We start from the raw sequence: 26,740 nt of genomic DNA, 5'->3' as shown, positions 1-26,740 counted from the left end.
TGATATGAAACAGAACAAAACCTTACCATAGCCACCCAATCCATCAGGAGTACCATATCCTCCAGTGTAACTGCTGCCCATTCCCATTCTTCCAACGGAACCATAGCCACCTTGCTCTGGAAAAGAGCAGCTACCATTAGTCTCTAGAAATCCTGTAGACTGAAATCGAATTAAAAACCTGAAATTAAACCTACCCATGGCATCTCTACCATAGCCACCCATTCCAGAACCGCCTCCAGCAGTTGAATTGAGGAATAGCTCGATGTATCGATGCTCTTTAAAAGAATAAAAAGCTTACTCCCATAAATGCAAGTGTTACAATTACCTGTACAAAATCAAGGAAAAATGTACAAAACTTCAGACATATTTACTGTAACTTACGCATATGGTTTTTATCTTTAGACATGGCAGCCACTGCATCTTCATGTGTCATAAATTCCACATCAGCCTCTCCAGTTGCTCTTCCATCTGCTCCAATGTCAATATGAACCCTTATAGGAGTCAGTGGTGAGAAAAACTAAAAGAAAGCAGTAAGTTAAAACTCCTCAAATTTATTTTAAGTCTGTCATGTCCAAGATTCACATAGTTGTGTAAAATAAATCACACTTCTACCATGCATATGCGTTTTACAGTACAAATCTTGACACTTCAGATCCATTAGATATTATTATTAAATCCCTTAGAGTTGGATAGCCAATAAATTAAAACAAACTGACTAGGAAAGTATTGATTAGAGTACATGACAGTTTAATAAAACATAACTTCTTTAATATGCAACAGCATAGGCAATTATTCCCCTAGTTGCTTTTTGAGTACAAAAAAATGTAAAAAATGTGCTACTGCTTTGGGTTGTATCTCTCTAAACCATGCATTGGAATGACGTTGAAATATCAAGTAGAAGTAACTGAGCTGATATAGATTAAGTATTTGGAGCACAAATTCTTATGGACAAGTCAGTGTTTTGGTTTCTGCTTTGCTTTCTCTTCTATTAACACTGTAGGCCCAGAATAGTTCATACTAACTCATTTGGTTAGTATGATGCCAATAATATTTACATTTTTCATTAACCTGCAGTTACTTTCAAATCAAAATATTCTTCTTTTCAGCAACTTGCGTCCTATCGGTATACTGGCTACAATTAGCAGGTCCCCTCCCAGTCTTCTCCCTGATTTACCTACCTATTGTACTGTTGCTACTATTTAGCATCCTTCCCATTAAGCCACTAAATACTGATTTATGTTACATTCTTTTTATAAGCCTGCCTTCATTTGAATATTTCCAGCCCCATTAGCAAGAAAAATACAAATTCATCAGCATAGAAGAATCACACAACTTAGAGATCTCTAATAGCTACATTTCTATATTACATTAACTGACTAATGAAAGCAACACCAAGTTTCAAACTAATAGATATAGATAGCATGTTGGTTACAAGAAATTGAATAATAGTGACAGTAATTATAAGTTCTTATATTTGCTATTAGAAATTCTCTAATTTTGACTAAAGTATTTGTAATTTATATGTGTATCATTTTAATTATAAAAACAGCTGTTTAAAATTTTGATTATCAGATTTACAAACCTTTCTGAATACTTTTGTCAGAGAAGAAAAGATGGGGATATAAACCAAATACTGGGGTTTCTTTTTGTTTTGCATTTTTTTCTCCTTCTGCTTAATTATGTAAAATCTCCCCACCCCAAGGGGAATTCTAACATGAAATGTGTACTTCAGTTACTTTCAAATACCACTAGTCATTCAATTACTAAAAGTAATACACACACATTTAATAACCTTAATTAGTTTTTAAAATTCTCCGAAGAAAGGGAAAGAAAAGAGGAAGGTTACTCTGGAACTTCTTGATACTTTAAAACAGTTACATCTGATTCCAGATGTGAAACTTTTCATCTCTTGGACCCCCCCCCCCCAAAAAAAACACGCTTGTTTCAGCTAGAAATATTTTCAACAATACTTACATTAGCAATATCATTTTCAGTGGCTCGAAAAGGCAAACCTCTCATGTGAACAAAATGACCACCCTGGAAACCTGAACTTGCATCTCCTGCTCCGCCATAGCCATGGCCTCCCATTCCTAAAAGCAAAACAGGTCCATGAAAGCATAACTGACTCTTGACTGAGGATATGTGCTGCCTCCTCTAAAAAAGTAAAGTACAATTGCAGTAGTGTAGACAAGCCAATCAATTCCTGTCCTAACAATAGAACTAGCGACACTACATACCATTTCTTGTACCAAACTGTTTATAAACAGGATATTGAAAACATCAAAGCAATATCCCTAGCCTTAGCCGAATCTACAATAATAGATAGCTGAACAACATGGTAACATTTTTTCTTACCTCTCCCATCTCTCATTCTGTCATCATAGCCATCATTTCCATAGGCATAATTGTTATAGCCACCATACTCATCAAAGCCACCATATCCTGTGAGATTTAAGAGGGGGACAGACTGTGAAGAGTCTTTAAACACCAAAAAGGATGTAAGCTTAGAACCAAACTGATCTGATATGAAATACAAACATTTCTATGTAGACATTAACAGGCTCAAGACACACAAACCAAGTTTCATTCATATTTAAAATCTCTTTTCAAATGCCTCTCCATATCTTTTCAATCTCAAGTCATATGGCTGGTATAAACAAAGTGAAATATAGCCAGGTTTCAGACTTGGTATGTATTATAATTACTGTCATTTCTGTATTTCTTGACAGAATGTCAGGAACATGAAAATGACAAGAGCCTGTGGTCATTAGATACACATACCACCGTCATATCCACCACCTCCTCGATGGATTCTGTCATACATACTTCCACGCCCAGCTCCATAATAACCCCCTCTTCCTCCCATTGGTCTATCATATGGTCCGGGTCGCTGTCCCATCATTCTTCGGGGTGGATCATAGAATCCTCGGATTTCACTCCTACTACTTTTGAAGATTTCAATATATCTGAGTAAAAAAAGATTTACAATGTACAAATGTAAGAATACAGATATATAACATTGGAAAGAAATACAAAAACTGCACATTTAAATTTTTTAAAATCTTAGATATAGCATTGAAGGCATGTGAACACTTTTTTTTCCAGTGTCACTTTTAGGATTTAAAATATTAAATGCAAAATCAAGCAGTTCTGTGATTTACTTTACTGACTAAAAATTCTAACTGCAAATTAAATACAGCAAATCTCTGAACCACACTCCCCCCTGCCCCAGTAAAAAGTTCTTTCAAAAAAATCTGGCTATTGTAGAACACCCTCCACAAAAAACAAACAAACATACATAACTAGCCCAATTTTAGCAAGCTACGTAGTATTATCAATCCCCCTCCCACCACATCTATTTTACTCCCAGTTACTTAGGGTGTTTTTCTTTTAAAAAAATAGCCAGTTGATTTATGCACCCCAGCCCCCCCAAAAGCAATTCTGACCCCCAACCCCCACAAAATATTTACCATCCCAAACTCTCCATCCCCACCTGTGCCCTATTCTTTCCTTGTGTTTCCCCAGAGCTTTTTCTGCTATCTCCTTTGAAGCAAACTGCACGAAGGCCTCCCCTGTGCTTCTCCCCTGGTAGTCCAGCGTCAATGTTATCCCATTTGGCACGATTTCCAACCCTTTAACCCAAGGACAAATAACCCCATCAAGGGGAAGAGTGTTAAAGTCTGAAACATTCCCATCTGTAGAAAATACTTAAAGCAAATCTACACAAATGCAAGAAAATAGCTTAGCTTCCCCCCAACCCAAATACACAGGCTAAAGAGTTTTCATTTAGACATTGTATTACTGTCTCTTTTGTTCAGATTACACAGCAACAGCTACATCACAAAGAACCCACCTATACTGCATGATGTCATAACTACATACTCCAAATTCTGACTCCTAATAGGCTATCTAAATGTGTAAATTTTTATCCTGCCAATGCAAACTCTTTACTTTTTAGCAGAGTTTTAACAAAGCATACCAACATTAGTAATCTAAATTTTAAAGACTGATTCCCCCTCCCCCAAGAATACTAATAAAATTTTAAGCTGTTTCAAATATCAATCTTGCAGACATAGAAACACTGAAAGTCACTTGACATTAACACTAGAGCTACCTTGAAAGAACTGAACGATCTCCTCCTTGCTGCAGCCAAATGGCAGACCACGCAATCGTACTGTTCCATCACTAGATGAATCATTTGGACCATTATGTTTCCCAGCCCAGTCCATTTTGCTGTTTAAAATCAAACACCATAAAAAACATAAACAGCAAATTTAGCATTTGAGAATGACGATTCACCCCCCCCAACCCCTTCCTAAGCAGGACTGTATACATTAGAAACATCTTGAACTTTTTTAAAAAATGCAACAACTGCTCAGAGTATAATGCTGTGATAATTTACAACTGCCATTGTCTTGAACTCATACGGAACTAGCATGACCTGCTCATGCAACCTGCCACATAGCTATTCTCAAGACCTCGACTGATAGGCATCTAATCTATGAAGACAAATTCTACTACTGAATACTTACTTCCTCCCTCTCACATTTGCCCAATACACATTCAATCACTGCAAAGGGCACTCTTTTTAAATTCATACTACTGCAGGCCAGCGAAGCCCCAGCAAATTGTTTCCTAAAAATACATATGAAATAAATGCATGCTTCTCAACCTGCAAACAAATCTCATGGGTGTTCATTCCAATGCCAGCTACAAGGGCCAAGGCAGCAGTCCTACAGGGCTCAGGACTAGAAGCTCACAATTAAATAAATGGAAAGACAGTCAAACAACTAATTCTGGGGGCAGAGGGTGACAGGGAAAGAGAACATTAAGCTAACAGGGGGAGGGAAATGAATTTGGGTGTGTGCACAAGAGGCTGCATTATCCCAGCAACATAAAACACCAGCAAAATAGAAAAGCAAGGTTCATGGTTTTTTAAAAAAAATTCATTGAAATTTTAAGGTGCAAATGTAAAGTAATAGTAGTCTGTATGGGAGTATGTCTATGCATAGTGTGTACATACAATGTAAAAACTGCACAAGTTGAGAGAACCAGGAAGTACATTTAATGATACAATAGCTAGCAAATTCAAAATACAATTCACATACCTGCAGACATTTCTTCCACTACAATTAGACTAGCATCCTTCCACTTTAATTTTACCCAAAGTAGTCCCTCCAAATATTTTGGACTGCAATTCCCATAATAAAATATCTACAAATACTGTCTTTACAATTTTATTTATGAAATGTTGGTTGGTGGGGTAGAACGATTTACTTTGAGTTAAAGCTCCACCTACAACTGCAGGAAACAGTAGGTTAAAAGAAACGTTAAAAGAAAAATTATAATGGGAAAAATATTCTGCTCAGAATAGTTTGTGCTTTAGATCTTGCTAAGGTGGGCTAGAGATATCAGAAAGAAAATGATATTCTCAGCACACACATTTAGGCAGGGGGATTTCACAAAAATGGATATGGTACACATACTAAAAACATTTCATAAAAATTGCCAGTGAAGTGAATTTTCTTGTGGAAAAAGTATCTCACAGCAATACAAAGCATAAGACGTAACGACAATAAGAAAGAAGCAAAAGATAGTAGTACATGTAGTTCATAATACTCTCGCTTCCTGGCAGATTTTGTAGAGCCTGCTAAAGTCTGATTCTTTGGGCCTCATTTGTATTACTCATGTTAATCCCTCAGATTCTTGGAGAAGGGGAAAATTTGACCAGTGTATTAAAGTTCTATGTCCTGGGTTCCCTTTGCATCTATCAAGTTCCACAGCACATCTCAATATTTTTATACTTCTTTAAAATATCAATTCCACCCATCCAAACACACTGGAAAGCAAAATGCTAGAGTTAAGCACTGATTTTTACTTTGAGGTAACTGTTAAAGCTTAAGTGGAATGCCAGTCTCACCAGCTTACATTTTGAAACTAAAGTCTCCATGACTGGCCATAGCTTCTAAAGCCATCATACTAAAGTAACACATATTATCAGGTATTTCCAGATTATAAAGCTTGGAGACTGTTTAGCTTTAGATAACAAAGGAGACTCTTTAGAAACGTTCTCAGATTTCAACCAAAACTTCCAGAAAGATTTTAAATTCTAATGGAGAACTCTTAGGGGATTTTTTTAATAGACTTTCTGACTGGAGTTGTCTGTTCCCATTTTATAAATGGAACACAATGTTTAAGAAGACAGCAATTAGCATCCAAAGATACCAATCTCACCCATATCAGTTTTACTGTTCTCTAGTGCAATGGTTTATGAACAAAATAGATGACAGTGCTACTTTCATTTCTACTACTTAGAAAGTTCACAATGGAAAAATTACTTTTTACCAGAGACTTTACTACAAATGCCTCTTTAAGACTCCCTACAATGGTCTCTCACCTTACCTTATCGCAAACAGCTCCTATGTTTAATTTCTTCTAAAATGCCCGAAGCTGAGGTGGCAGCAAGCTAAAAAATCTTATTATATTGTCACAGCACATGTCCTTGGAAAAAAAAAACACCCAAGCACAACCACAGCTAGTAAAAAGTTACCAAACCCTGGTTTATAAACTCATTACCTGGTTTATCTTTTCACCAAAGCTCTATGGAGGCCATGATTAACAAGTCTCTCCCAGCAGCCCATACATCCTAAGCCAACTGCACCAATTTTTGTCCTCAATATCTTTTAAGTTCAACTAAAACTGTGTCATAAAGCGTTGAAAGTTTTCCATTTGTTCAGCATGAATGGAAGCTTCACCATCAGAGCAAAATGCATTCTAAAACATTATGTCTAAAGAACTTGATAAGCCGAACCATTTAGAACAGCCAGGAATGGTCAAAGAAGGGGGAAACTTGGAGGAGCAAATGCCACTGGGAATGCCAGGAGGAAATTGTGGATCTCCATCTCTTCTGAAAGTATTAGTCATTATGTAGTGCATAGTAGTGCAGAGCTCATGAAAATGCATATTATGATGCATGTAGTATTCCAGAGGCTGGTCTCATGTTCTCTTCCTGAAAGTGAGCATCTTCTCAACAAAAACAAAAGTCACATTTCAACACATATGCAGAGTGATTCTTAGGCTGGGCTTTGTTCCAGGCAGTTTACACACTCAAAAATAAATTCAAATCTCAGCTCAGAGATTTGAAATCAACAGATTTCCCCCCCAGGTACTTTTTATAGAAAGCATAGGTGTTTTTACCGCAACATGACTCCTGCATACTTCCTCTTCCTTATACCCATCTCCCATTTCCATTACAATACAAAGCTTGGAAAGAATAGCGAGAATAGTTTTAAACCAACTAGAGAATAGAATCTTAGGTAGAGCTATGGCTTGATATTGTTTAACAATCAACATGTTTCCAGTTCATAATGTAGAAGATAATAGTACATTCCTTATTTTCCTATGGTTTATCATTAATAGAACCTTTAACTCTGCAAATGGAGGTTGAACACATTATTAGTAGTTCTTAAGAGACTTTCACTGGAACGTTAATAGAACTTTGGGATAATGCAATGTATTCTGTATTCTTAGACCAGCTTTGTAGGTTTTCAATATAGTATCTTCTGTAATAAAAACATGTCCATTATTTATCAGAATAAGGAACCTAGATTCTTTTTACATGACCCATAGATGTAGACTTTCTTTTAAAAGACTGTAATAAATAAAGGAAAAATATTTAAAAGCACTTGAAAAAATTGAATTGTATGGTAAAAAAGTATCTTACATACAGAATTTAACAAGCATACTTCTTTGAAAGAATTGTAATTATTCTACAAACAAAAAACCCCTATTTCAGATCACCCAAATTAAACTGTTCTATTCCACCAACCAATTAAGAAAATCTGAAATCAGTATGAAGTTTCATTCTGGAGGGTAGCAGAACACTCTACTCCAGTCCTGGGCATGGGATAATGATATTTTCCTTCACTGTGTTTTTACTAGTTCTTTTCAATAAAACCATGAGTTATTGATATATTGTACACACAGTCTCATACTCCAATTAAGACATTTTTCACAATTAATATAGAACTGCAGCATCAAAGAAAGTCACTCCCTCTTTCCTGCTATATAGGTTTAATCTCTTTGGGGCTAATACCTTTATTGTATTTAATTAACAATGTACATTTACAACATGTTCAAAAACCCAATTGTTTCAGAAAATTAATTAGAAATATATTGAACAAAATAGAAATAAAAATGGCTAGCACAATAAGCTACTTAAGAAATCTGGAAGAAATCATTTTTTAAAACTACCCCCACAATACACACATGAATTTTAGGCACACTAAAATAAATACATTTCTAATTCATTCATATTTTTCTTAATATAAAAAATGAGAATTAGAACATCAGAGTTAAATTCTATTTATGTGGAATGAAGAGTTGTTTTCCTGTTGAAGATTGCAATTCCTCTGGAACAATCTGTTGGGAACAAGCCAATGGTGGGGGCCAGAGTAAAAAAAAAAAAAAAAAAAAAAACCACCTCTAGACACACATCTCAAAAGTGCTTTTTCAAAAGGCAACCGGACTATTTTCCCCTTGAGGAGGAAGAATAAAACTGTTTCGTTTCTCATCCAAGAAACTTCAGTTTTGATGACCAAAGATATCCATAGATATTCAGGTTACAGCATCAGTTGTAATGTTCCACAGGCATCTATACACCCATCCTGACCCTCCCCTTTTTCTTTCCTAAGCCACAAAGTCATTGAAGATATATAAACTCTTGTTCAAGAGTTGAACTTTTTTTGGCTATAACACATCCAGATATTGTCAAAACCACATTTACACTAAATCTGTGCTCGCTTACCTGGAAGTAAGCAACAATGGACTCAATGGATAGCACTTCTGTAAATGCTGTATTTTTCCTGCAATTATTTATTTCATCCAAGTTTGAGCACTACAGATGTTATTTAAATAGTATATATAATTAGTTTTACTTATGCCACCATTTTGATCTATTTTATATCTACTAATTTAGTAAGATCTTTTATATATTTACCCCAAAAGAATTTCCAGTTTCTTCAATTAAGCTTATTCCCATGTTTAATATTGTTTTAAACATCCAAACTTTATAGGTAGTCCTCAACTTATGATAGGTCATTTAACAACTGTTAAGAACAGCTTTGGAAAATGTGTTATATGGCCTGTCAAGCACTTTGAGCAGTTAGAGAATCTCATCACAATCAAATGACCACATTTCAGGCACTTGGCAACTGGCTCACATTTAAGACTGGTTACAATATCCTGTGGTCACATGATTGGAACTTGTGGCTTTTTTGTTCAGTTTCCAGCATTTTCTGTGGTTTCCTGCAAAAAAATTACCCATTCAGGAGAATGGATTTGGGCTTTTGACTGTGTAATTTGCTTGACACTATAAAAAAAGGTAAAAAAACAACAACTTTGCTCTGGTCACATAGGTGCTTGAACTTACAACCAAAATTTTGGTGCCAATTGCATTTGTAAGCTAAGGATTACCTGTAAAGACTTCTTGTAGTTATAAAAAAACAAAGACTTGCTTTTCTGTACTGTCAAACTTATATCTTATGTAAACTACTACTTAAGGTCAAATTCTTGATACACTGATCAGTATTTTGAACTTCAAACTAAAACATGTAAAGCACCGTAGAACCATAAATACGAAATTATGAAAATAAATTAAACTTTCCCATACGTGTACGCAGAGAAGGTGCCTCAGATTGAAAGGCATTTGGTGTGCCTTTTACTGAAATGACATTGTGCAATGTAAACAATATAACTTTGAAAAATGCACTTTACTATTTAACAGACTGCATTAAAACTATCCTAGTAAAGGCACTAATATTTTAGTTAGATCAATTATGCTATTATTTTAAATAATAAATCACTTAAAGTGGAAATTAGATTAGCTTCTCTCCTCTTGATGTTCTGGTTTTGTCATGAGGGCAGAAATATATTTAGAAGTACTGAGGTGCATCTACACATTCTTTTTCTGCTTTGGGCTTCTATAATTATAACTTTCATTTTTAACACTGACTGCATGGCTGTATAAACCTGATGAATAAATAATAAATTTGAATATGGTAAATTGCCTAGAGTGAGGCAGCATATACTTTTGGTAAATATCCCTACAGGTTAATACAAAGCTATGGACAGCATGACCTTGTCATGTTCAGTACAATAGACAAGTATTTCTCCTTGAGTTGGGTTCCAGCTTACATGTACTGCATACAAAGATCTCTGCTAAAACAGTCATACTTTTAAGTGAGAGGCCCTAAATCAAGAAAGTGTCTCTTCACTTACACCACCAATGGGATTAAATGGGGACCATTCAAATTCCTTTTCCTTAACTCACTGAACGAACTCAGCGAAGTATCTTTAGTCCTGCCATTTCTGAAACCCATTCAAAATTCAACCAAATCAGCCATCTATGCACTTCCATGTAATATTGGTAATGGTTACTATTCTTTTCCTTATTCCTTGTCTCAACAGTACAGCCCATGACCTCGTTGAGTGACCATTTACAATCAAATACACCAGATTAACAAGACACAAGGTGGCTTAAGGCCCCACCAATCCCTGTCGCTTGGTCAGCACACAAATGCCATCAGACTACCCTAACCTTGCGCTCTTCTGACTTTTCAATCTCAACTGTCCGAATCCCCGCCCATTAGCCCTATTTATTGAGGCTTCGTGAAAACCTTTTTCACGTTTTATCCTCCGCGTTATGGGAGGGATTGTGACCAAGCCCCTGCCACCGACGGCCTCTTTCCATTTCGCCAGTGCCAACTGACTCCAAGGCACCTTACTTCCGGGGAGCTGAACTTGGGAGCCGCGATGCTTCAGGTTGTCAAGAGAAACCGACTCTTCGCCTTCCAAACACGCAACGCTGGTCGCGAAGGTCCTGAGCCTTCCGCTACGCCGACCTCAGCGCGCAGGCGCACGAGCCCTCCGGATAGGAGGGCGCCGGAGGTGGTCCTCGGCGGAGGAGGGGTCTCAATGGCGGAGGCGCACGCTTCTTTTGTCACGTTCCGGGGACCCGCTTCGCCGTCTTCGTCCTTCCTCCGCGCGGCCTTTGCCCTACAGAGAGCCCTTCATGTAGCGGCGGCTGCAGCCAGCAACACACACTGCGATACCGTTATAGTAGGCCGAGGGAGCCCTTCGCCACATCTCTCAGGCGTCGCGGCCACCCCCACCCCCGCGGTGGCCGGCTAGTTAAAAATGGCGGCTAAGAGCAAAAAAAAAAACCCTGCCGAATGTTCCCGCGCGCGTGCGCACGGCGCCGTTTAACCCTTTCTTTCTCCCCTCCCCCCTCTCCCTCCCCCCCACCCCCGAAGGAGTTCGCCCGTTTCTCAGGAGCGAGAAGGCGGGTCCGCCCACCTCGGCTCTCTTTTTCTCCCGGCATATCGGGACAAGTGGCCCTATCGCTTCCCGCCACCCACTCACCGGCAACACCTCACCCACTTCCCCAGGCGATCGGCCCAAACGGCTGCGCGGAACTCCCCCACAAAGAACAAGGAAGAGCTTAACCGACGGCCGACTAACAAGCTACGCAGCTGAGGCAGACAGGATGGCGTCGTAGGCGCGCGTATCGCGAGGACTCCCGTCGCCTAGCGGCGGGAATGGCGCATGCGCGGCGGAATGGCTGGCGAACGAGGGGACGCTCCGCGCGGGAGGAGGAAACCGTCGACGAGGAAGGCGGCGAGGGGTACGCATGCGCAACGCTCCTACCGCGACGGTCTGTAACCAAGAGTCTGGGGCAATTTTCCGTTGGTTGCCCGCATCCGCACAACGTTGGAAATACGAATACAGTCCCAACTCGTTAAGATGCTTGTCTTGGTGATCAAGCAAACGTTCCGTTCCGTTAGAAAGCGCGTTACAAAGAATAACGTTCCATTAGCTCAGTGTTTCTCAAAAGCCGGCAACTTTTTAAGATGCGTAGACTTCAACTCCCAGAATTTTCGAGCTAGCCATGATGCATGGGGAATTCTGGGAGTTGAAGTCCATACTTCTTAAAAGTGCAACGGTTTTGAGAAACTCTAACCTAGGAGTGAAAATGTCAGCTTCCAATCTTTTATTATTATTGTTGCCAGCATGTAAGGCACTAGCTCTTTAGATATTACTTTTGTGTTGTTTTCAATGTGTCCTACCGACAGAGATGATTGGAAATCTGTTTTGATTTCTTGAACAAAGGATGTGCCAGTTTTCTGAAAAAGAATTGCACTCAAATTCTTCTATTTTTCAAGACCCGGGTTAAGTTCCTTCTCTTTGCTGCTATTTAGGCAAACGGTGGGCAGGGTAAAAGTCATAGAATATACCTCATGTGTGTTCTTGTTGAGCACTTTAATATATTATTCTGATTCTCACATCAATTATTTGAACTAGAACGAGTTTTCCTATTTATCAATATTGACATAAAAGTAACTTTTACTAGTGGCGAATTATTTTGCTCCGTTATACAGAGTCACAAAACAACATCCCAGATTTGCTTTGTTTTTCTTGTTGGTTTCAGTATATTTTATGATTAGTCTAATCTTTTTAATTATTGCTTGGTTTTACAATTTGATCTTCTGAGAAGGTACATATTTTGATGTTTACAGTTTCTAACTAAACCTTTAATAAAGACAAAAATTATACAATCAGCTGTATGAAAGGGTTAATAAAATATGATCAGACAAGTTTATTATTCTGTTTTTTCTGTATGTCATTTATCAATCATGAAATGGTATAACGTACATTCAGAAGCCATGTCATTTCATTACCTCTTTTTCTTTAAACAATTAGGACTTATTTGGGGTGCAAATCACTTTTACATTCAATGTTCCAAAGTACAAGTAGTCTCTGGAATACAACCATTATGATTGTGAATTCTGATGGTCATAAAGTGAGTCACATCACTGACCCAAGTTTATGACCATTCTTGCAGTGGTCGTTAAGAGAACATAGTTGCAAAGCGAACACTATGTTTGTTGAGTAAATCCATGTTCATTAAGTGAACCTATTATTTTCTATGGACCATTTTTCTTGAAAAATGGATGTTAATGCCAATTGTCAGCAAAAAAACCCAAAACAACCAAATGTCATTTGACAGCAGGATGCTGCAAATGGCCATAAATGTGAGCCAGTTGCTGAACACCTGAGATATGGTCTCATGTCAAGGGTGTGTGTGGCAGCCATTGGTACTTTGGAACTGAGTTGTAAGTACCTTTGGAATGGTCTGTTTTATTTCAAATTGTTGATAAATGACCAGTTGTAAATCGAGAATTATCAATATGACAGCAAACTTAACTGTTCATTATTAAGGTAAATGTTTTATTATTGAAATGCAACTCAATGTGATGAAGCTCTGCTTCACATCAAGATCAGCTTAGAATAAAAATACTAAGTATGCATTTACCAGCCCATGCACATTTACTTAAAAATCTGTTTTATTTCATGTTTACCATCAGAAGATAATTCCGAAAATTAAATTACAAAGTATCAATACTTTTTTATAATTACACATTCTTTCTTTAATTTGACAATTTCATAGGGAGCTTTGTGGTGAACATGACTTTTAAACCAAAAACTTCATTTCATAATTAAGTTAGATTATGATACCTGGTCTTCCAAGTAGGACACATGCTCACCCATAGAGGCTTGAAAACATATATTTTGACTTGTATGCACAGTGAAAGAGTGCAATTATACTTTTATAGTAGTTTTTATAGTACAAATGAAGCATAGTTTTAAAAATACATATCATATTCAACAATATGGGAGAAGTACAATTTGTACAATACAAATATTGTAAATCAAATATTGCAATATTAGTGTAGGTAGTGTTGCTAATGCTGTTCTAGGTGTACAGTCAATGTCTTTCTATATTGGGGAAAGAAAATTTGTTCAATTAACATTCATTTCTTATTATAAAATGTCGCATAGCAGGTGAACTGGGATTACAAATCTAAGGGAAAGCTAAAAACCAAGAAGCCAATGATTGTCCATGTACCTTACCTCCCACAATTATGTTCCTCATCCACATTTTCCAACACATTTGCTTTCTGATGGGAATATTATGAATCTCAAAGGTGAATTATGTGTGCTGCTAATGTAATGTAATGTTAGGGAGGCAATGGCTACAGCAGGAGAAAAAGCAATGATGGAAGGAGGGAAAGCTTATGGTCAAACCACAACTGCCTGCATTTTTCTACATTTGGTAATGGAATTTGGTTTCCTTTTTTATGTAACTTTCTTGAATTTTAAAAAAATGAGCAAGAAGAAAAATTAATTGAAAAAAGGAAAATTTAGGAAAAGCAAGATAAAAGTCCAAAAGAAAAAAGAGAATAGAAAAAGAATAACTTTCAACTTTCTTTGTCTAGAAATAAATAAAAAAATACATCAAATTCAGATTCTAAAGTTCTTAATAGTCTACATCAGGGGCGAGCAAACTGCAGCTCTGGAGCCGCATGTGGCTTTTTCATCCCTCTGCTGTGGCTCCCTGTCATTCAAAATATGTGTCACAGCTGCCAATGTGCGACACCCACCAGAATGTGATTTATTGAGCTCTTTGACCCCGGAAGGCCAACCATGGATAAACCCAAGAAAAGTTTCAGAAGAAAACAGAATGTTTAATTCAACTACATATGCTAGTTTTGTGGCTGCTCAGGAAATGGTCAGGCATAGGAAGGGTTTTGTGGCTCCCTGTGTTTTCTTTTCTGTGGAAAACAGGTCCAAATGGCTCTTTGAATGTTTAAGATTGCTGACCCCAGGTCTACACAACATTGTTTCTATAATCCCTTGTTTCTAATCAAATCCAAAAATCACAATTTCATTTCTTCCAAATGAAATTGGTCAAAATCATCTTTAATCAAAGTTTTCACCATTTCTGTGAATTCCATTGTCTTTGTCATCCATTTTTCCTTTGTGGGTATCTGTAAGTCCTTTCAGCTTTGTGCATATAGGAGCCTTGCCACTGTTATATATAAAAACAAAATTCCATAAGATCTTTTCATCCATTAACCTCAAAAGGAAAATCCCTAGCTTCAATTATATGTTTATTTTTAAAATCTTCTGACTCAAAACATATCTGATCCCATTTTTTGTAGCTCTCTTAATGTTATTTGGGGATGGAATATTCATTGTTTTAGTTTTTGTTAGCTGAGTCCTTACAGGTTTCTTTCTTTGAAATGGTAGAAACTGCTGCCAGATGCCAACACAGTTGTGTTTTGCTCTTAAGGAATGGCAAAAAGTCATTCTATAAATACTGAAGTAATGGAAAAGTTAAACAATGTAGTAGGTTTTACTTCTGAGTAAATTTACAGGATCACAATTGTCCTGGCAACTCAGATAAACAAAAAATAACTCTTCAAAATCCCATAGTAAATAATAATGCCATAAATTGCTTAGTCTTTGCGTAGTTGCTGAAATAGGTAAAGAAGACAAGTCAATTTAGATAAAAGATTACTGCTTCTTTCTACTTGCTGAGTTTAATATTAACTTGGACATTTCTGCAATAACAAGAAAGAGAGACGCTGCAATTTCCAAAGGGCAATTTTAAAAAGCTTTGTGAAATTCTGTAAGGAAGAAAATGCAGATTTCAGTTTTCATAATTGATGCATTTACCAACCAACCCTTTGGTGGAAATCCTGCTGCTGTTTGTCTTCTTGAAGATGTAAGTTTTTAACAAATTCCTTTAGTTTAAAGAAATTTAACTGGCAATGTCTGCTATTCGTGAGTGGTGCCACTTTTACTAGAATTTACTTGGCTGGTTATACAAAGGATTAACTATATTGCTTATTTAAGTACCAGGTGGAGGTGTGGGTGGGAGATTTGTCCTCAAGAAAATATTTTGCCAGTATTTTATGAATATATATTGCCAAAGATTTTGTATGTATTTTGGGAAGTTTTTCAGATGAAACTGAAATATAGCCTTGCATTTAATGTTGCATGATCTGTAACCAGGCTTTGCAAAGGTAGAACACAGTTCTTTGAAAACGGAATTTTTGGAGTTTATGCAGATGAGTTTCATATTTCCTTCTTTTGAATCAAAAAAGGTTGCCTCAAGTTTGTATGTACAGTGAGCTGATTATACAAAATTGAGAGAACAAACACTACAGTATTATATATAGAAGTTACCACAAGATGACAATGGTTAAAAATATATAGTATATTAGGATTACCAGGATATTCCTTTTGCTTTGCTGGGCTTCGAAAATAGAAAATTAGGTTGATAAATTCATGGAGATGATGCTCGGATGCCCATGTATCACTTCTAAGGTTCCTGCCTCAGCTGTTCAGAATTCTTCAGAATTCTTTAATTGTTTTAACAGATTTGTTTTTGTTGTCAACAAGAATAAAATACAAAAAGGAGAAAAATGAAAAATCAAACCTCAACAATGAAAAAAAAATGGGTTAAAAAAAAAAGAAAATGGGAATTGAGCACAGCCAATTTGGGATGCAACCTGATGGGGACTGTTTTATATTTAAATATTTGTTTATTTAAATTTATTACATTTGGTAAGTTCAATAAATTTGGTTGAAACTGTCCACCTGCCCAGAAACAAAAGAAAGCAAAAAGAAGCTGGAGAACAGAAAAATTTGGGCATAATGAGTGTATCATGTCTGATCACACTAGCCATGGCAGCCCATTTGTTCCTAGCTAACCTTTGGCAGCCATTTTGTGCGTGTGGGAGAAAGAGAGAGACCATGTGTTCTCAACATTTCAGGAGCGCCTCCCAAACCTAAAGATCTCCTGAAATATAGTCTAAAACCTATTTTGACATGGTATGTTTCCAGTTTGGATGGGGGATTAGGGGAAATCACCATGACATATGCATCTAGGCAGGGGTGGGATTCAGCTGGTTTGGGCCGGTTCGGGCGAACCGGTAGTTCTGATGAGCAGTTGGCCCCACCCATCCACCCCTGCTCTTTCATGTCTTATATTTTCCTGTTTGGTAGCTCAGCTGATTCGCACGGCACAGCGGAGTGCCATGCGTCAGCGGTTTTACTCACTGGTGCTGACATAGAAGGTAAGTTTTTAAGCTTAAAATGGGTGGTTTTTGAATGCTGCCGCGGACGCAAGCGCATGTTAGGCATGCATATGTGCAAAGCATGCATGGACAGGCTCACCAAACCGGTTGTTAAACCAGTTGCATCCCACCAGTGCATCTAGGCCCCCAAAATCATGCACTGCATCTATTGCAGTATATCTCACCCTTGGAAACTTTAAGGCATGTGAACTTTAACTCCCAGAATTTTGGGAGTTGAAGTCCATACTCCTCAAAGTTGCCAAGTTTGAGAAACACTGTTCTAGACCTGTCTCACTTTTAACTCTAGGGTCTCTTGTAGTCCCATCCTAGGATTTAATTCTGGGTCAGCTAAATGTTTACCAAAGCTAACCTCATAAAGCTGAGTGTATGCTCAATTCTCTCTCCCACCATGAGTGCCACCTCTCACCACCACCTCCTGGAAAACTATCCCAGCCACTTTCTGCCTGGTTTGCAATTGTCAGCCACTCTTCACAGATGGCACCTTGGTCCACCACTGGGGCTTTTTGATAGGTCTTTTAATGTGATTTCTCTACTGAGAGGGAGAGAGGGAGGGAGGGAGGGAGGAGGAGGAGGAGGAGGAGGAGAGAGATGTTTATACTCTCTCTTGTACAGGTGGTGGAAATTTTGAGTAGTTTTGAGAACCGGTAGATATTACCTGTGACTGGCCCCGCCCACATTTTATTAAAAAATGTGAAACATGTATATGCTTGCTGCAAAAGACTTGGGGTGCATTTGCAGATAAACTGTTTAAATTGGTTGTTGTTCACTTTAGGAACTGGAAGAAGGTTGGCATCAAAAAATTGCTGCAGAAATGAACCTCTCAGAAACAGCATTCATCAGAAAACTGCACCCCACAGATGACTTCACCAAAAGTAAGTAAACATTTGTGTAGTTAAATGTACCATTGCTGAAAGATGAATTACTAGAGGCACTTTTGATAAAGAAATTGGGTGTTATTGTGATAGATTATGAAATGAAGGTGAAGATCTATCCTATAGCTCCATGATGGCGAACTTATATGGCATGCATGCCCGAAGTGGCACATGGAACCATGTCGCCTGGCACGTGTAGTGTCACCCATTCCTGTTCCGGGTTTATGGCGTATATGCATGCGACAATCAGCTGGCCTATGCGCTTGCGGCGGTACCAGAAACTGGATGAGCTGGTCTTCTGTTGTCCAGTGTGCTCATGCGTGCTGGCCAGCTGATCGTCATGTGCTCATGCATGCCAGTAACCAGAATACTAGTTGGCCAGTGCGCATATGTGCGCTGGAAACTGGAAGTTCATTTTCCGGCACGCGCAGCTCCTCTTTCAGGTTTTGGCCCAGACACATATGCACGTGCTTCTTTTTCATCACTCGGTGCTGAAAAAGTTCGCCATCACTGGATTATAAGATCCAGTGGGAGATTTCAGGACAATGTTGTAGATATCAAACAATAACTTATGCAAAACCCAACCTGGCCCCAAAGACCAGGTTGCGGGAGGCCCAAAGTTGAGGTTTTCCAACAAGACTGGCTCCTGTCATGTTATGAACCACCCAGGGTCACCTGGTGAGATGGGCAGTGTATACATTTGATAAATTTAAAAAAAAGATATTTCATTAGTGTACAATGCCTTTTTATGCAGCCCAATTAAATGCTATAAAATTAACCCTTGATATCCTAAATAGCTTAGAATAGGTCGCTTGGGGGTGATCTTTTCCTGACCTTGTGGATTACCAGATCATCTTTAGAGGCATTTTTTCAAGTATATGAAGCTTTTTCAGAATGTCCTCCCCAAAGAAATGACCTTGAAGCCAGTCTTCCATTTTTCTACTTTTTTTTTTTTTTAAAAAAAGAACATTGAGTTTTCTGTTCCTTGTACCATTTTTGCTTCCTTGTTTAATTTTTCTGCTGTTGAATAAGTGATTTGTGAGCATCCTCTTTCAGGTTCCTGTTTTGGATTAAGATGGTTTACACCTACAAATGAGGTCCCTCTGTGTGGTCATGCCACTCTTGCATCTGCTGCTGTATTATTCTGTAAGAGTAAGTGGTATTTAACTGTTCAGTGTTTGACCCAATGCATCTTTTTTTAACCTTCTTGAATTATTGAGTCTATCATCTGCACCTTCATAGATGTCTGGTTTGGCTCTGCTACCAAACAAGACAGACACAGACTTCAAGCAGATAATTAGGTGGCGCAGTGGTTAAATGCAGCACTGCAGGCTACTTCAGCTGACTGCAGTTCTGCAGTTTGGCTGTTCAAATCTCACCGGCTCAGGGTTGACTCAGCCTTCCATCCTTCCGAGGTGGGTAAAATGAGGACCCAGATTGTTGTTGGGGGCAATATGCTGACTCTGTAAACCGCTTAGAGAGGGCTGAAAGCCCTATGAAGCAGTATATAAGTCTAACTGCTATTGCTATTGCTATAATTAGAACTGCAGAAAAAAAAAACAATTGCTACCAATCTGCCTTCCATTGCGGGCCTGTACACTGTGCGAGTCAAAAAGAGGGCTGTGAAAATATTTATAGACCCCTCACATCCTGGACATAAATGGTTTCAACTTAAAAATGACGCTATAGGGCACCGCACACCAGAACAACTAGACATAAGGACAGTTTTTTCCTGAATGCCATCACTCTGCTTAACATTTAATTCCCACAACACTGTCAATAATTTACTAAGAATGTATTACTATTATTCTTCTCTTCCTTCCTAGTATCTATCTCTCCCAACTTATGAGTATAATCATGTTGCTTGCAGCGCTTATTAGTAACATTGACTATCACTAAGTGTTGTATCTTTTTATTCTTGATGAATGTATTTTATTCTCCTTATGTACACTGAGAGCATATGCACCAAATTCCTTGTGGGTCCAATCACACTTGGCCAATAAAGAATTCTATTCTATTCTATTCTATTCTATTCTATTCTATTCTATTCTATTCTATTCTATTCTATTCTATTCTATTCTATTCTATTCTATAACTATTCTATAACTATTCTATTCTATTACTATTCTATTCTATTTCTATTCTATTACTATTACTATTACTATTACTATTACTATTACTATTACTATTACTATTACTATTACTATTACTATTACTATTACTATTACTATTACTATTCTATTCTATTCTACTCTATTGATGGCTACACATTTCTGATTTTAAAACAGAAAATATGAATCCCTCCCTCACTTTCAAAACTCTTAGTGGAGAATTAAAGGCCAGGAAAGCCGGAGATGAGATTATCTTGGATTTGCCACTTTACTTCACGTATCCACAGGTTAGTTTTGGGTGGTGCCTTTTGAACATTCCCCTTGAAAAGGGAAAGGCGCACATGATTTTCATATTGCTTTCCTTTTTTTAAATCTAGGATTTCCAGGAAGTAGAAGAGTTGGTAAAGGTAATTTACACAGCTTTTCCCCCCATTGTATTTATCGCCATAAACCCCAAGTATCAAACGTGCGGTGTCACGTTGCCGTCATGTGACGTTTCACAACATTTTTTCCCTTTGCGGAGCTGGGGTGGATGTGGCCTTCACATGATGTATCCGGCCCACAGGCTGCCAGTTTGACACTCCTGCAAAGGCTTCCTTAGGTTTGCTCCGTGACCCGTCAAAACCGCGCTCGACTAAGCCGCGCCCGATTAAACCGCGTCGCTGACCTCATCAACAGGGCGACAACAGTGAGCGCGGAGAAAGAAGGGCGCTTTAAATAGCGCTTTGAAAGCAAGCCGATTCAACTTAAGGTAAGGGTTAGGTTTAGGATTAGGTTTAGGGTTAGGTTTAGGGTTAGGTTAAGGGTTAGGGTTAGGGTTAGGGTTAGGGTTAGGGTTAGGGTTAGGGTTAGGTTAAGGGTTAGGGTTAGGTTTAGGGTTAGGTTAAGGGTTAGGATTAGGTTTAGGGTTAGGTTAAGGGTTAGGTTAAGGGTTAGGTTTAGGGTTAGGTTTAGGATTAGGTTTAGGGGTTAATTTTAGGTTTAGCGTTTACAGCGTGCTTCTGTCTCCGCGCTGTTGTCGCCCTGTTGATGACGTCAGCTACGCGGTTTAGTCGAGCGCGGTTTAGTCGAACGCGGTTTTGTGGTGGAACCGGTTTGCTCACTCTTAAATTATTCCTACATGTGAAATGTAATCCCCAAACCAAATGAAATGTCTTAAGTATGCTACAAATGAAGTGGGGAATTAAATATGAAAAGCCTAGTCTAAAACCCACTAATTCAGTGTCAAAATCTGTAAGATGGTGGTGAGGCATTGCATCTAAATCCCACCCTTTTTGTATTGCATGCGGATGATACTGTTAATTTAAATATTATGGCTGTTTGTTTGTTTGTTTTATTGGACTTATATGCCGCCCTTCTTCCAAAGGACTCAGGGCGGTGTACAACATAAAAACACATATAACAAAAGTTTTAAAAGATTTAATAGGAAATCCAATAACCTTCAATTGACAATTTAAATCAAATTTAGGATTAAATTAAAATTAATAATTTAATTTATTCTATTCAGGCCAGGCCGGCTTGCAGAAAAAAACAACTTTTTAGGGCGCACCGGAAGGACCGGAGGTCGGGGATTATACAAAGCTCCGGTGGCAGCTCATTCCAAAGGGAAGGCGCTCCCACAGAGAAGGCTCTCCCCCTGGGGGTTGCCAGCCGACACTGCCTGGCCAACGGCACCCTGAGGAGGCCAACTCTGTGGGATTGTACTGGACGGTGGGAGGCTACCGGTGGCAGTAGGTGGTCTCGCAAGTACCCTGGGCCTAAGCCATGGAGCACTTTAAAGATCATAATTAACACCTTGAATCGCACCCGGAAAACAACCGGCAACCAGTGCAGGCTGCCTAAAAGGAGTGTAAAATGGGAGCACCTAGGTACCCCCATGACAACCCGCGCGGCCACATTCTGGACCAGCTGGAGCCTCCGGGTGCGCTTCAAGGGCAGCCCCATGTAGAGAGCATTACAGTAGTCCAGGCGAGAAAGGGCGAGGGTGTTAGTGACTGTGCACAGGGCATCCCGATCCAGGAAGGGGCGCAACTGTGATGGATCTCCTTTTTTAATGCAACTCTGGAAACAAATACTATGGGGGTAAGACACCCATAACACCTCTTGGGGGGGTGTTCTGCTAAGATATATCATGTTGTGCCTTACAATGGTTTCTACCATACTGCCATAAAATGGCTTCTATTCTGCTGTGCAGTGGAGTCTCCATGGTAACTGCTTCACAGTACTCCACAAGGAGGCTCCCTCTGGTAAGGGGGAAAATACAACATTAGAAATCAAGATGGCATCACTTTTCTTGATGCTCTGGAGGCACAGGGAAAACATTTGTAACTAATTTAATTGTCAACGAAATCGGGGCTTTTCCTGTCTAATACAGGATTAGGATAAATAAATATCCGAGCAACACTGGGTTATCAGCTAGTTCAGTTCTAAAGAAGGACTAGGCGTGACATGGTGTGAGTGTTCTAATATTTAAGGGGTTGCCACAAACAAGGGGGGGGGTGTCAATCTATTCTCCAAAACAACAGAAGGCAAGCCAAGAAATTATGGATGGAAACTAATCAAGGACAGAAGCAACCTAGAAGTAAGGAGAAATTTCCTGACAGTGAGAACAATTACAGGTACTCAGTGGAACGAGTTGCCTTCGGAAGTTGTGGATGCTCCAACACTGGAAGTTTTTAAGAAGAGATTGGACAATCATTTGTCTGGAAGTGTTATAGGATTTCCTGCCTGAGCAGAGAGTTGGACTAGAAGACCTCCAAGGTCCCTTCCAACTCTGTTATTCTGTTGCTGCTGGCAATGTGCTTAAATCATCAGTTAAGGCAAGTCCAGACTTCAGATAACAGGGATAAAACTGGTGTTGCCAGACTTAGTAAATAAGTAATGAAGAAAAGTTTGCTGCTATATGGACATGAGAAAAATAGGTAGCTCTCTTTGGCTCATTCTGTCCCATTTTATCACTAGGCAGCAGTGGGGGATTTGAACGTTCAAGAGGTCCGTTATTCTCCTGACACAAAAAAGCTACTTATCTGTCTCAGTGAGGCATATGAAAGGTATACACATTTCAAATGCACATTTCTTTAAATGATTGGATGTAAATTTATGCACTCTCATCTCCCTTCCTTAGTTGATTTCCTTCATTTCTTTGATCCCGCACAAGCTATAGGAAGGAGACATTCCTTTTAACTCTTCCTGTTAATTTTTGCCTTGCTCACATTGCTCCAGCTTGACGCCCTCCAGATTTTTGGACTATACCTGGCACTTCTCAGCTGGTTGGGAATTCTACTTTCTGGGAATTCCTAGTCCATTTAGGGCAGACGTGTCCAACCTTGGTGACTTGAAGACTTGTGAACTTCAACTCCCAGAATTCTCCAGCCATCCGAGTTGAAGTTCACAAGTCCACAAGTCATTGGACACCTCTGATCTAATAGATACCACAGTGGGGAATCCCATTTTGGACAACCTTCTTATTACTGGCCCTTTTTTGTTTCTACTAAGCTTAATATTTTGGTTTCAAATCTATATTTTGCATGTAAAATGTGCCAACCGTCAGAGCTAAAGCTTACAATAGCAGTAGCACTTAGACTTATATACTGCTTTACAGTGCTTTTGCAGCCCTCTCTCTAAGCGGTTTACAGTGTCAGCATATTGCCCGCAACAATCTGGGTCCTCATTTAAAAAAAAATAGTTGCAGGCAGCTGGCACTCAGAAGAAGTAGCCTGCAGTACTGCAGTCTCGCTACTGCGTTACCGTAGCTCATTTACCATTGGTATTATAGTAATAAAAAAATACAATATTGTTCAGTTCATTGTTCTCATTGGTATTTTACTTTTGCATTTTCAAGAGTATAGACCTGTTTTGAGTCCTTAACAGTGAATTTTTGTCACCAAGGTATGATCTGGAGAATTTAAAAGTGGATGCCCAACGTCTTTTGTTGGCTGACAAGACTGGAAAAATAAAAGGTGTAATAATCACAGTTAAGGGAGATCATCATAAAAATCCTGACAGCTATGATTTTTACTCTCGTTATTTTGCACCATGGAATGGCATTTCTGAAGATCCTGTAACAGGTAAGTCTGCGTATGGAGGGCTTTTCCTGTTTTTATTAGATATAGGTGAATAATTCTTATTTATGAACAGTAAAATATAATAGCAGCAGAAGCTCCAAAATAATATTTCAATTGTAAGAGGAACAAAACTTTGTGGAAATGTAACTTTTCATTTACAACTGCTATCTATAAAAATCTGCACCGATGAATTAGTTTGTCTAACTGTAGAAAGAGTTAGAGAAGAGCAATAAAGGTGATTAGGGGGCTGAAGAATAAAATATACAATGAATGGATTACAGGAACTGGGTATGCCTAGTCTAAAGAGAAGGACTAAGGGTGGCATGATAAGAATCTTCTAATATTTAAGGGACTGTCAAAAAGAGGACTATTCTCCAAAATACCTGAGGGCAGAACGAGAAGTAATAGATGGAAATTTAGCAAGGAAAAATCCAGCTGGATCTAAGGGGAAATTTCCTGACAGTGAGAAAAATTAACCAGCGGAATGCCTTGCCTGCAGAGGTTGTGGGTGCTCCATCACTGGAGTTTTTATTAAAGAAGAGACTGGACAGCTATTTGTCTGGAATGGTACAGGGTCTCCTGCTTGATCAGGAGTTGGACTAAATAGAAGACTTCCAAGGTCCCTTCCAACTCTGTTACACTTTTATCGTTAATGTGCCTTAGGACTGTTTGATGACATATTTTTGAGGTAACATGATCTATGATTTTTTTTCTTTACTACGTACATGATAAGGTTATGGGGCATTTTGGAAATAATGCAGAAAAGGCATTTTGGAGTGCACATAAGTTTGAATATAACCAGAGGTGGGCCTCCTTGCGTTCGGGAGAACCCATAGCTAACATTATGGCCGGTTTGGAGAACCTCCAAATCCACCCCTTGCTGGCCTGCCCACCCCTGTGTTAGATCTGTGGGCAGAGAACCCGTTGCTGAAATTTTTGAAGCCCACCCCTGTGTTAGATTAAAAGTCTATCAGGTCAGGGATGACACAACCCAACACACATTCAGGAAAGTGTCCTTGAAGCAGATTTGATCCATTGAGACACGGGTGGGATTACAACACAGAATGGGAGACTAAACAATTCAGAAATACAGCGAATAACTGAGGGAACATTTCTACTGAATGTATTTTGCTGATAAGAAATTCATGACAGAAATTGCATTAACTTACACCCTTGGAATAATTACTATTCAAAGTTAAGATATGGTAAAGTGCTTTGAACACTGATCTGCTACGACATCGTTCTCACAGCTATGACATCTTATTTTTCCTTAAGGATCTGCTCATGCTGTATTAAGCAGCTACTGGTCACAGCAACTGGGGAAAAACAAACTATGCGGTACGAATTCCTATGATTTTACAGAGTTTCCCTTTTAAGGTCTCTGAGTATAATCTGCCAAAATTTTATTTGCAATGTCCTCCTGAACTCTTGAACTCAAACAAGAACCTGGCTTGTTTCATTGGATAGCCCTGATACTGTACAATTGGCACAAATTCAGCCATGCTCTCCTCCCAAATTTAATCAAGATGAAAAAAAAACCTCAGGCATAATCTTTTCTTCTAGTTTTTACTATAGCTTTAATTCTAAAATTAAGGATTACGACAAATCATTGGCACTTAAATCAGTGTCCATTTACAGGTATAGTTCAAAGTTATACAAAAGTAACACAACCATTTTTTTGCACATATGACCACTGCAGCACCCCCATAGTCACATGATCAAAAATTGGATGCTTGGTAGCTGATTAATATTTATGATGGTGGCAGTGTCCTAAGGTCATGCAATCACTTTTTGAGACCTTCTGACAAGCAAACTCAAGGAAAAAGCCAGATTCACTTTACAATTCTGCTATGAACTTAACAACTGCAGTGATCCACTTAACAACTGTGATAAGAATGGTAGTAAAATGGGTCAAATCTCATTTAACAACTATCTCACTAAGCAACAGAAATTTTGGGCTCAGTTGAGGTCGCACATTGAGGACTTCTTGTATTTTTTGGAGAAATGTAGTTAAAATCTATATATAAAAGTGTGTGTGTGAGTGTGCATGTGTATGTATTCCAGCATATCTGAAATGCTGCGAGCAATTTCAACCAAACTTGGTACACAGATGACTTATTCTCTGGAAAAAAAATACTGTGGGGATAAGACATCCCTAACACCTCTCGGGATGTGTGTTATGTTAAGATACAGCCTGTTGTGCCGTATTGGCTTCTACTGTACAGCACAGTGGAGTTGCCATGGTAACGGCTTCACAGTACTCCACAAGGGGGCTCCCTCTGGTAAAGGGGGAAAATCCAGCATTAGAAATTATGTTTGGTCCGGACATTTCCCCCTATAAATAAATACCTGGACAATGCTGAGTTTATATATTTCATCTTTTCCAGTCTGGCCTGTGTTTGTAGTGTAGGTAATTGTGTTAGATTCTCTTATCTATCTGCTCTTCATCAGTGATCAGCAAGTCTGCATTTTAATTTGGTCTGCATTGTTAATTTGTATAGAGAGAGAAGCACATTTCCTGCCTACCCAACTAATTCTGTCATTTAGCATTTCAGTGCTCCAGTCGTGGAGGAGAGTTGAAGATTCTGCTCCGGCAAGATGGAAGATTAGATATTGGTGGACAAGCATGTTTTGTGTTAGAGGGTTTTTTGGCTCTTTGAAAAATAATTAAAAGTGATCAATAATTA

General features: G+C 38.6%; 2 protein-coding genes across 10 annotated transcripts in view; one reads left to right on the top strand and one right to left on the bottom strand.

Annotated features, from left to right (window-relative positions):
* HNRNPH3 (heterogeneous nuclear ribonucleoprotein H3) overlaps positions 1-11,554 on the bottom strand; it is a 12,957-nt gene extending 1,403 nt beyond the window's left edge. The window contains exons 1-10 of one of the 6 annotated variants that reach the window (XM_087702320.1): positions 11,422-11,554; positions 10,785-11,055; positions 4,115-4,233; positions 3,494-3,632; positions 2,782-2,966; positions 2,356-2,442; positions 1,975-2,090; positions 382-517; positions 195-275; positions 27-116 (exon numbers count right to left, since the gene is read on the bottom strand). In XM_087702320.1, coding sequence (XP_087558446.1) covers positions 27-116; positions 195-275; positions 382-517; positions 1,975-2,090; positions 2,356-2,442; positions 2,782-2,966; positions 3,494-3,632; positions 4,115-4,229 — 949 coding nt within the window. In that variant the 5' untranslated portion in view covers positions 4,230-4,233; positions 10,785-11,055; positions 11,422-11,554. Of the gene's footprint in view, positions 1-26; positions 117-194; positions 276-381; positions 518-1,974; positions 2,091-2,355; positions 2,443-2,781; positions 2,967-3,493; positions 3,633-4,114; positions 4,234-10,784; positions 11,056-11,421 lie in introns of those variants that run through there. The other 5 variants (XM_014058591.2, XM_014058589.2, XM_087702323.1 and 2 more) reach the window with 5 other exon arrangements.
* PBLD (phenazine biosynthesis like protein domain containing) lies at positions 11,474-26,740 on the top strand. 4 transcript variants are annotated; one of them, XM_087702326.1, is made up of 10 exons: positions 15,452-15,628; positions 16,915-16,985; positions 17,779-17,878; positions 18,935-19,030; positions 20,167-20,276; positions 20,367-20,396; positions 22,951-23,039; positions 23,878-24,056; positions 25,329-25,391; positions 26,601-26,740. In XM_087702326.1, the coding sequence occupies exons 3-10, from the start codon at positions 17,818-17,820 to the stop codon at positions 26,711-26,713; spliced, it is 741 nt and encodes a 246-aa protein (XP_087558452.1). In that variant the 5' UTR covers positions 15,452-15,628; positions 16,915-16,985; positions 17,779-17,817; the 3' UTR covers positions 26,714-26,740. The 4 variants fall into 4 exon arrangements, with proteins under 4 accessions (XP_087558453.1, XP_087558451.1, XP_087558450.1 ...); XM_087702327.1 differs by lacking the exons at positions 15,452-15,628; positions 16,915-16,985 and adding an exon at positions 11,474-11,683; XM_087702324.1 differs by lacking the exon at positions 16,915-16,985 and having other exon boundaries at positions 15,438-15,628.

This window comes from Thamnophis sirtalis, unplaced genomic scaffold, assembly GCF_051295495.1.
Source record: "Thamnophis sirtalis isolate CommonGarterSnake01/CBP01778 unplaced genomic scaffold, rThaSir2_p1.2 scaffold_15, whole genome shotgun sequence".
NCBI lineage: Eukaryota > Metazoa > Chordata > Lepidosauria > Squamata > Natricidae > Thamnophis > Thamnophis sirtalis.
Note: the sequence above shows the minus strand (reverse complement) of the source record. Positions and strands in the feature narration are given on the sequence as shown.